The sequence below is a fragment of the Culex pipiens genome, chromosome 2 (genome assembly GCF_016801865.2).
Source record: "Culex pipiens pallens isolate TS chromosome 2, TS_CPP_V2, whole genome shotgun sequence".
Lineage (NCBI taxonomy): Eukaryota > Metazoa > Arthropoda > Insecta > Diptera > Culicidae > Culex > Culex pipiens.
Genome location: NC_068938.1, coordinates 63,731,176 through 63,746,635, shown reverse-complemented (window position 1 = coordinate 63,746,635; position 15,460 = coordinate 63,731,176). Strand labels below are relative to the sequence as shown.

The following is a 15,460-nucleotide window of genomic DNA, read 5'->3' as shown; positions in this document are numbered from 1 at the left end:
TAATGATGATTGGAAAACTAGTTTATGCCAAATGCGGTTCTGGATGTGACCACTGGAAAATCATGGAACCATTATGGTATGACTTTTCCCAAAATTTAAGAATAGTTTAGTAAGTCAATTTATTGAAAAACGAAATGAAATAGCTCATTTTTGAATACATCTGATAATTGTCACAAAAAAAAAGTTACTTAATCCACCTTGATGTGGTTGATGTCTTCCTTGCGTTGATTAAGTGAATATACCACACAGCCTAAAAAAAATGTATAAATAATACTTATTTTTATCAAAATATCTGAGATCCGGCCTCAACCAAAGTTTATTAACAACACTAAAGTACTTATAACTTTTGATAGGGTTGTCAGACCTCTTGGGCTTGTTGGAAAGGTCTTTTGATTATTTATCCAACGATATGTCACATGATAGATCCGGACAACTTTTTCATCAAAATATTTGAGATCCGGCCTCAAAAAAGTCTATAAATAACACTTAAGTGCTTATAACTTTTGATGGGGTTCTCATATCTTTAATCTTTTAAACGCGTTGGAAAGGTCTTTCAAATACCTTTCTAACAATATATAGCATAACGGGGTTTCTTACAAAAACCACCCTTTGTTTACAATATTTCAAACTCCAGCTAAATCGTTTTCAAGCATAACTTTTGAAGTACTTTTCTTAACTTCATAGCATTAACTAGGGTCTTGTGGGACCCCAAGATGGATCGAATGAGACCAAAACGGTGCACGGACTCACACCCAGACACTCGCACAGACATTTGTTCAGAATTTGATTCTGAGTCGATAGGTATACGTGAAGGTGATTCTACGAGGTCGAATAAAAAAGTTCATTTTTCGAGTGATTTTATAGCCTTTCCTCATTGAGGTGGGGAAGGCAAAAAATCCATGCGGTCTTTTGGTGTATCGCATTTGATGGTTTGCGTGAAACTAGCTTCGGTAAACAAAACACAATCTTATGGGAAATCCGACGAGTATTCCGTTAAAAATATTTACGAGTCTGAAAAATTAAGTCCGTCATATAAAAATTGTCAAAAACCATCAAAAAAACATTTTTTTTCAAAAAATTTTATTTTTAAAACCGCTGTAACTTCACAAGGATTGGACTTAGGACAGTGGTCAATATGGATACTTTTATGTAAAATTGTCTGGAAAATCGATTCCCGTTTTTGAAAATTTTTACGTTTAGAGCACTTTTCAAAAAAACAGTTTTAGTAAATGATTTTTGTATTTTTTAGGTGAGTTGCATCATTCTGCATTTTTCGTGAGTCTTTTTGTAACATCTTAGCTGCCGTTCTACGCATAATTGTCCCATGTTCAAAAAAGTGCAACTGAAAAAAACGTGATTGCAATTTTTCATCCGTTTTTTTGTGTTTCTACGCATAATTGTCCCGTGGGTCCCTATTTACCCCATATGTCCCTAATCATCCCTGTCAGCAGTTTATCACTCTTATTTGTAATTCTCTTGCTATACAAGAGGTAAACAAGGTAAAATACGTCGTAAAACTGATAATTTCGTGAAAGAAAATACTTGGTGGGACAATTATGCGTAGAAGTTCAACGATGGGACAAACTGACTTGGTGTTATTTTCAATGAGTTTCCAAACAAAGTACTAGATTTTATGTGTTTTTCGAAAAGTACACATCAAACTAAACTTAAAAATGATAAAAAGTCAGAATCGACTAAAAATGACATGGGACAATTATGCGTAGAACGGCAGTTAGGCTATCTTCACAAAAATTTTGAACGAAAAATAATCGTGGGCTCCCCCTTAAATTTGACTTTTAAACTTAAAAATCAAAAAATCTCTTAAAGTGGCGTGTTTTTTTTTCATTCAGTGTATTTTTTCGGAAAGCCCGTCAAATTTCCTACAAGTTTGTCTTTGTCAACTTTTTGATACGATACAACAGCTTCGAGATACAGAAATATTTAAATTCCGAATTATAAACATATTTAAAACACTTACCCCCTTCTCAAATGTCTTTATCGAGTGAAACTGGCTCCATATACAAAAAAATGGCTTATATAAGCGTAGGATAACATGTCTACAAAGTTTCATTGAAATCGGAGAGGGTCCGGTACAACCGATTCCCTATTTGGCATGGAATTGCTCTAATATTAATTTTTTTTAATTTAAAGTGTAGAACACATTGGTTTATTGGAAATCCCGATTTTAGCAATATTTTAAAGTGATTGTGCTCACAAGAACTTCTTAAAAGCTCTTTGAGTGCACTTAAAGGTTCTTACCCTATATCTTACTAGAATTTCAATAAAATCTCTCCGGGTCTTCGGGAGCCTTCAATATTAGCGTAATTAGAGTTCTCTAATCACTTGCACAAAATTCTGGGAATCATCTACGTGAAATGCCAAACAAGTTCTAGAGTTTTTTTTGATTAGGTCTTATAAACATATGAAAGACAATAGTTTATTGGTCCTTTTAAAAAAAAAACTCTGGAGTTCTTCTAAAAGAGGATTAGATTAAAGTTATTAAATAATAAAAAGTTTGGTTTAGCAAATTTGGAGAAAAAAATCAATAAATATTTCTCAACGAAATTAAAATTGCATTACAGAATTAATAATCATTTAGGAATTCGTATCTAACACAATTTTTTTGCCTGTGCACCCAACGAAAATGTACTAAAAAATTGGTTTCTGCTGAAAACAGAACACGACCGAGCGGCGGCCGCGATGGCTCCATAGAGATAAACGGAAGTTCATGTAGCGCGTCCGAGCAAAGTGCTGCCGTCCAGAGGTCTTTTGTGAGTGATCGAGTTAACGCCTTAACGCCATCAACGGGCGCTTTTTGTCGAGTATGTATGCCTCTGTGTCGGGAGTTGCACGACAGCAGCATCAGTTGGGACATGACACCCGCGCACCGCCGCCGCCGCCAACACGGAAAAGCACGTGTCATGGTGCTGTGTGGTTGGTGGTGGTGTTGGTACTAATTACTTTCACACTGGCCAACTAATGAGCCGATCATTGATTTGAACTCGCGGGTTAACTATTTGGCGCTCGGGAGGAAGCGCACGTGCTGTGCTGGTGGGTGTTGTTCGGTGCCACCACTTGGATGATGAAGTTTGCAATTTGGGATTATATTTTTTTGTCATGATATTTCTAAAAATTATGCTTTAAAAGAACGTTTAATTTTATTTTTTTGGAAGCATAAAATTAATAAAGTAGTTTTAGAAGCTTTTACTATTTTTTAAACAATTCTCTAGAATATCTTAATCCGATGCCTTTGTGCTCTGTTATGTTAACTAGATAGGAATTCCAGCAAGATTACCCGAGCCGGCGGAAACAACTTGGAAATAACATTTTTTGATATTTGAAAATACTAGGCTCATAACATTTTATGTTATTTATAAAAGGATTTGTTATTCATCTTTATGAATTTTTTGTTATTGGATTGTTATTGTAATAACAGACTAATAATATTTTGAGTTATTCTTCGAACAAATATTTGTTAATCTTTTTTGTTGTTTCAACATCTAATCCGATCATCCCAATAACAGTTACAGTTATTTTTCCATAACAAAAATGTTATTCCCAGTTTGTTTTGGCTTTCAATTTTTTGATATTTGAAAATACTATGCCAATAACATACACTAGCGTGCCCAGCTCTTTGAGGAAGGTGGGGCAATAATATGGACGTTTTGAAAGTTACGTCATATATGGACACCCCCTGACCAAATTTAGAACAAATTTGCCCTATGTTGCTCCACCCTGTGCACGCTAGTAATAACATATTATGTTATTTATAACATGATTTGTTATTCGTCGTTATGATTTTTTGTTATTAAATTAAATTATTATTATTGTTATTAAATTAATAACATTTTTAGTGATTCTACGAACAAATCTCTGTTATTATTTTTTGTTATTTTAACAACTAATCCTATCATCTCAATAACAGTTGGAGTTATTCTTCCATAACAAAAAATGTTATTCCCAAGTTGTTTCGGCGTTCAACCAATATCAGCCCAATAACAAACTTCGTTATGATAACATAAACTGTTATTAAACCCTTATGCAAATATGGATTTTTCAAGAAGATTCCATAACACTTTCTGTTATTTTAACAGTATTTGTCATTGAAATGGCATGCATATTGTTATTACCGTCTGCCCGGGGTCTGTCCGGGTAATACAAGAGAGCACAGAGCCATCGAATTGTCATAATGTTAAATATCTGAAGCCACATTTGAAAAGGGCGCATAAACATTATGACAACTTGGACATTTTGAAAATCCCATGCAATAGGTAACTAATTTACAAAACCTTAAGTGTTAAATAAAAGCTGAGGAGGCCAACTTTTGTTTAACACTTCGAATTTTGGAAAAAAGTTACCCGGGCAGACGGTAATAACAAAATTCATGCCATTTCAATAACAAATTCTGTTAAAATAACAAACAGTGTTATGGAATCTTCCTGAAAAATCCATTTCTGCATAATGGTTTAATAACGGTTTATGTTATCATAACAAAATTTGTTATTGGTCTGATATTGGTTGAAAGCCAAAACAACTTTGAAATAACATTTTTTGTTATGGAAGAATAACTCCAACTGTTATTGGGATGATCGGATTAGTTGTTAAAATAACAAAAATTAATAACAAAGATTTGTTTGAAGAATAACTAAAAATGTTATTAGTCTGTTATTACAATAACATTCCAATAACAAAAAAATCATAACGACGAATAACAAATCTTGTTATAGATAACGTAAAATGTTATTGGCCTAGTATTTTCAAATATCAAAAAATGTTATTCCCAAGTTATTTCTGTCTGCTCGGGTACCTGAAGCCTGAGAATTTGCAAAATAGTTCCAGCTTATCCGCCCTTTTCAAAAGATGCTTCCGATTTGCCTTCCCTTTTGCATTATTTAAATGACTAAAATGAGATGTTTTATTCTCTAGCGCAAGTTACGGAACAATTCATAGCCAAGTAACACTTAATAAATAAGTGCCGTTTAAAGAATGTTAATTGATTCCGAAATCAATTAAAAAAAATAAAATGTCATAATGCCGATGATCGGGAAATGGTGATATTGTTTGTAAATTGACGACTCTTGACTAAATTCGTAAATATTTATTAATGGTATTTTTGCTATTTTATTTACTTTGTTTGTCATAACATAATTCATAGAACATTTGGTTTGTTTTCGCATGTTGTCTTGCATCATTCAATTAAATAATTACAAATTGGTAATAAGTATTTTTATTATTCCGTTAATAGATTCACTGCTTGTCGTTCAGAGCTATGGCTATCGATTGTATATAAGAAGGAAGAAAAATATGTTTATTAAATAGTCATATCGTATATAATATAGCCTATCTATTAAGACGTATTGTTGTTCTTCATTTTCCAGCAAAAGTTTGTCGACGATCCTGCTGTTAAACCGCTGCTTCGTGCCAACTAGTTTTTGCACACCCGCGAATTGTTTTGTATAAAAACTTGCATTTTTTTTTTGTTTGTAGTTTATAAAATTGGACTAAGATTTTTTCTGGTTGGATTCATTTAATGTAATTTAACTAGTAAGAGAGACAAGTGAAAAAGTAGATTTGGAAAAAGTCGATTGAAACTGTTAGTAATTAATTTGTTCGTATAAATGCTGCTCTATGGGTTTGTATAAGTTAGTCATTAAGTTTTTTTTTCTGAGTTTTATTTTTAATATCACCGAAACTTGTGAGTAGATTGTAATGCAATAGAAAAATATGTTTTTTTGCTTGTTTTTAATTTATAAGGAATCTTACGTTAGCATTGAAAGCGCTTGAATATTAAATTGTGTAAAATTTGTTTAACTTTTTTACTTAATTGAACTTCTCTCCTTCTCCTTTCTTGTGGCACATTGGAAGCGTTTATCTGCTGGAACCGAAAATATGTTGCGCAACTTTTTTTTTATGGGATCGTTTTTTCCTTGTTTTTGCTAGTTTTTTTGTCTACTTACAATAAGGCACTTAATGAAAAATGTTCAGAACGATTCAGACGGAAATTGTGTTTTATTCACTTGATTTAACTTTTCTGCAGCCATGCTTATTTCTGTGTCGCATTTCTTTCAATTCTATAACAAAACGAAAAATTGGGGCTCAGCGAAGTTTTTTTTTGCAACGAAAAAGGCGAAATCAAGAAGGTGGGAAACTAAATAACCAAGGGATGTGTAATAAATGGTGAGTGGAAATAATAAGAATGGAAGATTAATTCTGTTGAAACATTTTTTATTTATTCAGCGAAATCAGTTGATCAATAATTTTGTACTGTAACAAAACGAAACCTTCATTAAAATTTTCCATTCATTCACGTTTAAAAACTGCTTTACAAAAATTAACTTAACAATAAATAAGTAAGGGTAAACTTAAGGAATAATTCAATTACAAATGTAGTTCGTCTTCTCTTGCGTGTCATAAATTAATAAGTGTACGTGTCTTAATCGATTGTTTTACAACAAGTGTTCTGTTTGTTTTTTGTTCTGTTCTTGCAACTGAAAGGTTTTACTTGAACTTTTTTTTCTGCTTTCCGAGTAAAGTTCAACGCTAGTACAAAAATAATCGTTTCGAAACCGTAAACTTAGGGGGTATTTAAAAGTAGATGAGCAAAAATCAAGGACTTTCAAGTTAAATAAATAGGTCTTGCAGGCGCTTTGTTCGTTTGCTTTTTCTTTTTCTTTTCATTCGTTGTTCTATGAAAACGGGAACCAATAAATAATTTAAGGAAAAACTGGACTAACACAAAGAGGAAACATAAAAAAGGTAAGGATGACAAACTTAACGAGCCTCAACAAAATAGTTTTTTTTCCTTAAATGTCGAACGATGAAATCATCTTGTTTGAAGCATCCTCACAGAACACATTTTTGAAATGTTTTTTTTTATCAAGGTAAATTTAAAATGACGCAATTGGTTGCTTTGCGGAACGATTTTTTTTCTAGCACTAAATTTTGTTTTTTAAGGTACGTGACATATTTTTCGAGAATTCATTCAGTTACTATTTTTTCGACAACACCCAATCAAACTAATTTAAAATGAAAACTTAAAGCTATATTTACACGCGGATCGCACTCGAATGGAATTAAAATATCCTAACTAACGTTTAAAAAAGCACGAAAATAAATTTTATTTAAAACTAAAACTTACTGGCTAGGAGTTTTCCACAGAAAAGAAACCTATACTTAGTAAATGCCCTTTTCAGAAGTCGCTTCTGCAACTCTTCTTCCTCCTCAATTTCTCTTTCGATTAAAAAAAGCTTCGATTAAAAGCTCCTTGCTCTAGTAGTAGTATTAGGTATGTAGTCTAAAACTGCAAAGTTGTGAGTTTTGTTAGCTATTAGTTTTGCTGCTGCTCTAATTTATGAGATCTCATTTTTTTTTAATGTGTGTTGCGTTTGCGACTTTACTGCTTTTTTAGTAGCTATTAAAAGTGTTTTGTTTAGTTGTTATTGCGTGGATTGGACTGTTGGACTGTTTTTACTTTCGATTTCGGGAAGAGATAGAAGAGAGGGGGTGGAAAAAGTTCAAGCAGTTTCGCGCCTAGTTCGAGTATCAAAAGTTGTGGTTAGAGCTGCTCGTATTTGTTTTGTTAAAATTGATTTACACAGTTTCATATAAATTCATCTTGTCTAACGGTAAATTTGGCACATTATTAATTAGAATTGTATTTTTTTTTCTCTCCTCCTCATTTGTTCTCAGCGATTTAAAGTTGTTAAATTGTCACTCGAGTTTTTTTTAAAGTTTGTTAAGCTGTGTAGGTAGTGTGAGTTGCACTTAAACTTAGAAAGGAAAAGGAACTTGTTGGAAACAAACGGAGTTGGCTTTAAAGCTGACTAAGAAAGGAAACTTCTTGGAATGTGAGTGTGTGTGTGTGAGTGGGTTTTGTCTGTGTGTCACTGCCATTGTGGCGGGGTGTGTGTGGGGCTAAACGCGCTCGAACAAAAAGCATTTTTGAGCCGCTGCCAAGCAGTAGATTTGCTGGCAACACTGGTTAAGGGTGTAGCATTAGATGATTTAACGCTTTCTTGCAAAAGTTTTACGACGTGATTTGATTTAGTGAGGGTTTTTGTTGCTTGCTTCAAGGAGGGAATAGAAGGATTTGGAAAAGGAAATTTGTGGATTTAAAGGTGAAGCAGAAGTCAAGAGTTCAATTCGCAGCAGATTGCACTTATTTTCCGATCAATTTGCGATTTGATTGAGGTTTGATTCGTTGGGCAATCCCTAAACATGAAGTACCATGCGTTTCCATGATTGCGTTCTAAATTTCCAGTGACAACCGCACAGCTTAGGACGGCAAATTACAGTCTTAATCCCAGCAAAAAAAGGCACGACCTCCCCGAGAAAAAGGTCCAAGTCACGGTGGCACCCGCCACACTGTCTGTCCCGTATATATTCCGGAACTTGGCAGACCGTCCCCAGAGCATTGCAGACTCCAGCAGGACTGTCGTCCTGGAAAAAAGGTCCTACTGCTGCACGGACCTGGAGGGGGAGCCCAAAAGTAATTACGACCACCCTTGGGGAGAGGGAATGAGGCAAAACTTTTACTCAAACACCCCCTCCGCCATCGACCTCCCCTCAAAATGGTCGACCAACACCCGAAAATTGTACTTTTTCAAAGAGGCACACGTACACGCTGTACACACACACATAGTAATGCTTTTATAAATTTTCATTCTCTCCCCAAACCTCCCTTGGTAACTTTTAGTGGATGAAAGCCAAAGCTTTATGCACTTTTTTCCCTTCCATTTGGTTCCTGATGCAGCAGCAGCAGTAGCTTAGACCAGCTCATATTTCACTCCGGAAAAACCTCAACAAGAAGGGTGAAAAGGGTGGTGGGCTCCACCCTCGCTGGCCCCCCACCTCGGACAGTCACTGCTGTAAGCTGTGTAAAACTATATTATTTTAAAAGGCACACTCACACACACGTGCGCTCACAAATTTATACTGCAACCCATGCAATGGGGTGCAATGCAGATTGCGGCTATTTTGCACCACCTCCCCCTTCGACCACAAATTTTCCATCCCATGAGGGTGATGGAAAGCTTTTAATGTTGGGGGTGCTGGCGTAAGAAAGGACGACACGTGGACCTTGTGGGGGTGCTGCACGTGACGCTCCGTGTGCACCAGCGAAAAAAAAGCTTTTCGTGCGTGCAAAGTATGTGACGTGACCCAGTTTGCGTGCGTGTAAGAGGGATGATTTAGTGCCGATGCTGGTTGGGCAGGGGGAGGTTCGTGACCGGGGTTTCGGGGGGTCTTCTGAAGTAATAACGGCGATAATTATGGGGCAGTGGCGTACAGATGTGATGCATTTTTAGGTTTATTTGCGTTTTTTTATTGTTGAACTAAAATTTAAAAGGTAAAAAAACTGTGTGAAATTTCATGGAATCGTTTGGATTTAGAACCCGCTTTTAAATCTTAGAATTTGAGTTTGAAAAAACTTCTTTTCGAAACTTTACTATCTTCAAACAATTAAATTGTATGATATATTGGTAGATTTATTGTATGTAAAATATATTTATCTGTAATCATTCAATATTTAAAAATCCATTTCATTCCAAATATTGCCATTTTATGAATAAAAATTGAAATAACAAGCCATAGTCTCAACATTTGAATTCAAATAGTAGTTTATGCAACAAGTTGCAAAAAGAGGATTTTTTCAGCACGAGTCGTACATTTATCCAACGAGGTTCACCGAGTTGGATAAATACGAAGAGTGCTGAAAAAATCAAGTTTTGCAACGAGTTCCATACAACATTTTTTGCAATTCCGAAAAACACCCATTGAGTGAAATTTTAAGTCAAATTTTCATGTATTTTGTCAATAAATCGTTTAAATAAAAAAAATGTTGAAAAGTGTTACTTTTCAAACAAGTGCTGAAAAGTTCAACTTTTCAGCACCCATTTCAGTGCTGAAAAGTAGAACTTTTCAGCATTTATGTTGAAAAGTGTTGCTATTCGATTCTGTTATTTTTGGTACAGAAAAGTAGGCTATTTCGTCGTTCAAGAATGACAGGAAAAGTACGTAGTTTCACGACGGAATTGCAAAAAAGTGTTTTAAAATGCATTTCACACTAGTTCAGTTGTTTTGCAATCATTAGCTTTCAAAAAATGTGAGATTTGACAAAAACAAAAAAATCAACGAAAATTTTTTTTGCGATGCTTAAGATCAAAAATTAAAAAAAAATATGAAAACATTTTTTTTTCATTTTTTTAATTTTTATTTTATTTTATTTTTTTAGATTTGATTAGATTAGATTAAAGATCAAAAATTTTCAAAAGATTCTGTGATCAACCCAAACATGCTGAAAATGATTCTAAACGCAAGGGAATGCTTTTTAAATTGATTTCAGCTGATTGCACTTAAATTTCCATTGAAATTTAGAATTTTTTTGAAAAAATATTTTAGAACTTTAAATGAAATTTTTACCGGCTTTATCATTAAAATAAAAAAAATCTGCAGTATTGCACCATCATCAAAAAATAAATAAATAAATAAACGCTCATCAAGAGAAAAAATCGGAAAGGATCATGGTTCTCATCTCTTGCGTACGAAAGAAAAAAATGAAGACGAAAAAATCATCACCTGGATTATTAAGCGGAACACCGATTTTCCTACTACACTTGCAGGTGTAACGTCACACGTCGAAAATGGCTTCGTAGATAACCAACATATGTAAATAAAACAAAACAAATCAATTAAAGTGGTGCTAGCAATGAAAATCACAAAAAATCTTCGGCTGGTTCGGGAGCGATTTCATTTTCCGTGATTCGCCTCCTCTCTCTTTCGCGTGTTGTGTTCGCAAGCGAAAATGAGTTTTTTTTTCGATTATTCCATTCTTTTGCCCTCAGGTCTTTTTAAGGTTGAGGGAAAATGGCAAAACATCAAATCAAATCCAGCGTTTAAAAAGCTTTAGAAATATAATTAGTCTATTATTTCCAAAATATTTTATTTTTTTATAAATAAAAATACATTTCCAATCTACAATCCAAATAGGTCCATTTTTGTCTCAAGAACCCAAAATACCTTGAATTGATTGCAAATGTGGAAATAAACGGTGTCAGTAATTTCCAAAGTAAATTTTCAAAACAACCTATAAGTCATAGGTTTGATGTGCAGATAGGACCTTTTGAAAATTTAATCTAGATTTAATACTGATTGTTCAAAGTTTTTCCAAAGGAATAAAAAACATCAGAATATTTCAATGTAAATGGAAACAAAATCAACTGGAAACAGTTCATACAGTTTTTTTGCTTGTTTTTACATTGTAGTTTTGTTATTTTTTATATCAATAATTCGATTAAAATTGATGTTTTTTTTTAAATGGCGAAATTGTTCTCAAAAATATTGTGAATTTAGCTCGTAGCTTGATTTTCTGGCATCTTCTCACGGTCATTGGAAACGGTCGTGGATAGACCTAGGGGTTGCCAGTTGGAGTGAAAAAATTCAATTGGTAGAAAAATTATGGATTTAAATTTTGCTTTTTTATCACTTCTCCGACATTAGGAATAATTGTTTGAACATGGTCGCAATTTTTTTATTCGGTCGGAAAAATATTATTTTTCTTGAAAAAACATCTATTTTTAATCACATGATCACCCCCAATTCTGGCTCGATGCCGCGTGCTCCGTTTGTTTGTCAACAAAGCTGCAGCTGGATGGTGAGACGAAGTGAGGGGGGGAAGTGATTTTGACATTTTTATGCCCGCATCTGGCCCGCCGCCCATTTCGTCGGTCGTTGAGTCGCCGGTCGTTTCCAGCGATTTTTTTAATCCTGTACACTTTTTTATTATTTTGATTTGTGATTCAAGATTTTAATTGAAAAATTTCAATTAAAATAAAATATTGATATTAATAATGTTGAATTATCATGACTAATTAATATGTTAGCAATCAATTGACTGAAAACTGAAGTGTTTATCAGAAAAAAAAAATCAAAATAAGCAAGTGCAATCGATGACAAAAATTACACCAGTAAAATTTTACTCAGATTTATTTTAATCCCGCTGCGTTTAATTTTTTTAAATTTCTTAAATTTTTTAAAATAAGAATTGATTAAAAATTTTAGGAAGAAATTGACAAAAATATCAAAACAAAGAACCATTTTTTAAGTTTCTACTCTTTTTTGTTTTTATGCTAAAATTTAAATGCTCTGAGCACGAATTTATTGTTTTGATATTTTGGAGCAAATTATCAAACGTTTAATTTTTGTATCAAAGAGACATAATATATCTGATTTTGCTGGGGTTTCAGATTAAAACTTGAAAACATTGAACAATATTTGAAACAAAAAATAATTTCATGATTTTCAACAAATCAGAATTTTACTTGACTTGACTTGAAAAAGCGATTTAAAATGAATTATTTTCATCAATGGAAACGCATGGTACTTTACACCCTCCTCAAAACTTCCCTGCTTTTTCACAACTGACCTCCCCCAGCACACTAAATGCCGTGCGGTTGTAATCACCTCTGCCGCGTAACTTCCGTTTCCCCTCAACCTTACCGGGGAACGCGAAATATGACCACGCGAGAGGGTGGTTGGGTGGTTCTTATACTGCGGGGGTGTTTAGTGTGGGGGCCGGAAATGGAGAATTTTTCTACCGCAAAACGGCTGCAGTTGAGCTCCTTTTCTTCCAGGGTTTCTGGGTGGGGTGGTGGCAGTGAAAAACTGCAGAAAAACTCGGAGAAAAGCCGGAAAACAACAACAATAATGAAAGAAGACAAGGCTGAACGCAAAAGCTTGGCTGTGGGAAAAAAGAGAAGAGAAGCTAGCAAGCAAGCAAAAATAGTTTGAGGCAACAAGTCTGGCTGACTTTAATATTCAATTTGCATGATTGAAAATTTAAATTAAGATCATGCAGTAGTTTTTCTGCTGCTGCTGCTGCTGGCTGTGAGTGTGCGAGTGTGTGTGTGTGATTAGTTTGTTCCTTCTGGCTCAAGATAATTATCATAAATATATAGCTTCTTGGTTGTTGGGATTACTGCGCTGCCGGTCTTTACTTGTCCGAGTCGGAGTCAAACCGGAAAATGGATTCGTGGAAGAGGAGGTGGGGAGGAAATAGTAGTGGTAGTTGTAGTACTAGAGTTGGGGATATCTTAAGGTAATGAAATCAACCGGAAGCACGTGGTTTGGGGAAGGGAGATAATTTGAAGGAAGTCGTTGCTGCTGCTGTTATTTTCAGTGTGGGAGGATCCTGGAGAAGTTTTGGAGGGTAGAACTTGCGTGTAATTAGTGTGTTTGTGTGTGTTCTGTTCTACAGTAAAAAAGTGTATTCTTCTTGTGTTCTGTTCTAACTGTGTGTGTGTGTAGAGAGAGTTGTTCGTACTCACAATAAGGCACACGGTTTAAGGCGTACTTTCGTTTTGGTTGTTTGTTTGTTGTAAAGTTGTTGTTGTTCTGTTAGTGTGTGTGTAAGAGTGTTTGTGCACTAGACTACTACCTACAGATGTCACTATATCGTTCTACCATGTTGCGAGTGGGGACTACCGCCACGTTGTTTCGCTGTCCAAATATCGAACGAAGGGGGAATGTGCGTAGGAAATCGATGTTGTGGCAAGCTTCGAAATCACGTTTTTTTCGTTTTCTCTGAAATCACTACTAGACTAGGGTTTTCTCAGGAGGGGGGAATGTGTGTGGGTTTACGGGGAGGATCCTACGACTATCACGACCAATCTGGGTGTGAAGACAAGTGCGTGTGAGCAAACTGAAAGAGGCGCTGCGGACCTTTTGTCATTTGTGTTTGTGGCCATCGTGTTAATTAACCTCTAAAAACTTCTATTCTAGTTTTTTTTAATTCACAACCTTTGAGATTTCTTCTTGTTCTCTGATTTTTCCTTACTTGTGTACGTTTTGCTGTTTTTGAAACACGGAAAAGTGAGGGGGAGAAATTTAATTCTAGTAAAATTTCTACGGGAATGAGTTCGGGAATTGTTCAAATTTCTTACAGTTAAGAATCAATGAAAAAAAGTAGGAAACACTCTAAAGCTACTAACACAAGAGAGATTGGCAAATTTCGTAAAATAAGGTAAACACAACAATTGAAATCAATAATGAAAAAAAATGCCGGAACTAACACTGCAAACTACTCTGATGAACCTGATTCGAGAGCGTATTTTACGTGTGTCTAGGATTCAGTCTTTGTTTCGATAACGTAACCGCCCGGACTGCCGCTGCCGTACGCTTCCTTCTTCACGGCGCGGGCGCTCGCCCCGGACGCGAGACTCACCACCGGCAACAGCAGCGGCTTCGAGTCCATCGAAGCGGGGCTGCTGGAGCCGGGCGAGTTGCTGCCGCCGCCGGCGCTGCCACTGCGCTCGTACCGCGTGTGCGTCCGCATGTGGCGCGTGATCATGTCCCGCCGGCAGGCCGCGTACGGACACTGCGGGCACTTGTACGGCTTCTCGCCGGTGTGCGTCCGCTGGTGGGTCGACCTGTTGGCAGAAAGGGGAAAAAAGTGTTTTTAAAAAACTTTCCAATCAAATTCTCTTACTAACTTGATAGAATTTCTGACATCCAATGCAGTCCAACCTTAAATTAATTATACAACCATAAAAACTGACTTTGGAGCGGCTGAAATTCCTACCGAAATTCATCAACAGACAGAGAGCAAGAGAGCAAAACTTGGTTCTCTAAATACCTTGCGTTTTCTCTGAGCAAAGTTGAGGATCGTTACAGCTCGCGGGAAGAGAGAGTTACTATTATGCTCACTGTCTTGCCACTGCTCGAAGATTGACTTTTAACCAGAACTTCGTCATTTTCATCTATTTCTTTAATAAGTTGTCATCGGCTGATGAAACTATATTGCTTTAAAACGATTACCCTTCTACTACCCAACCCAGCCTCTAGACGAGTTTCGATCTGAAAATTCATCAAAAATCAAAAACCAAAAACCAATTTTTGATCTTTATAAACCATTGGAAAGAAAAATTCTTGAAATTTAAGAAAGTTATAGGGAGACAAGTTTGATGTGACTATAAGGCTTTCTAGTCAGAAAATTACCAACACATTGAAAGTATTTTTACATGACAGCTGGACGTTTGTTTGCATCAGGTTTCCTATCTCTTTCTAGCAAAATTTGTTTGTCCGGCGACTTCTAGCTGGTTTTTTTGACTGACCGCCCGATATGTCAGCCAACATACTTCGCAGGGCTGTGACAGCTCGAGCTCGATCATTAGGTCTATTCTCGTACTGCAGAATTCTGCAATTCTGCACAAAAACGGCAGTAGAGTGTTCCCGTACTTTTCTGCAACAAAAGTAACTTTTCTCTCAGGCAGAAATTCTGCAGTGAGAGAGGTAGAAGTTGCAGCAGAACCGTTCCCGTACTTTTCTGCAAGCTCTCTCTTCTCTTTCTTGTTGAAAAGTTACTGCAATTTGGTGTGATGGATGTTGACTACACGCTTACATAAAATCAGCAAGTTGGGTGAAATTAAGCATTTTATTATAAGTTGTAATAAAAATGTATTTGAGT

At 35.5% G+C, this 15,460-nt stretch overlaps 1 protein-coding gene across 3 annotated transcripts in view; it reads right to left on the bottom strand.

Annotated features, from left to right (window-relative positions):
• Window positions 1–6,208: 6,208 nt before the first annotated feature.
• The window catches only part of LOC120420813 (zinc finger protein GLI4), a 90,462-nt gene continuing 81,210 nt past the window's right edge, over window positions 6,209–15,460 (bottom strand). For all 3 annotated transcript variants that reach the window (XM_052708374.1, XM_052708373.1, XM_052708375.1), the window contains exon 3: window positions 6,209–14,423. In XM_052708374.1, coding sequence (XP_052564334.1) covers window positions 14,117–14,423 — 307 coding nt within the window. In that variant the 3' untranslated portion in view covers window positions 6,209–14,116. The remainder of the gene's footprint in view (window positions 14,424–15,460) is intronic.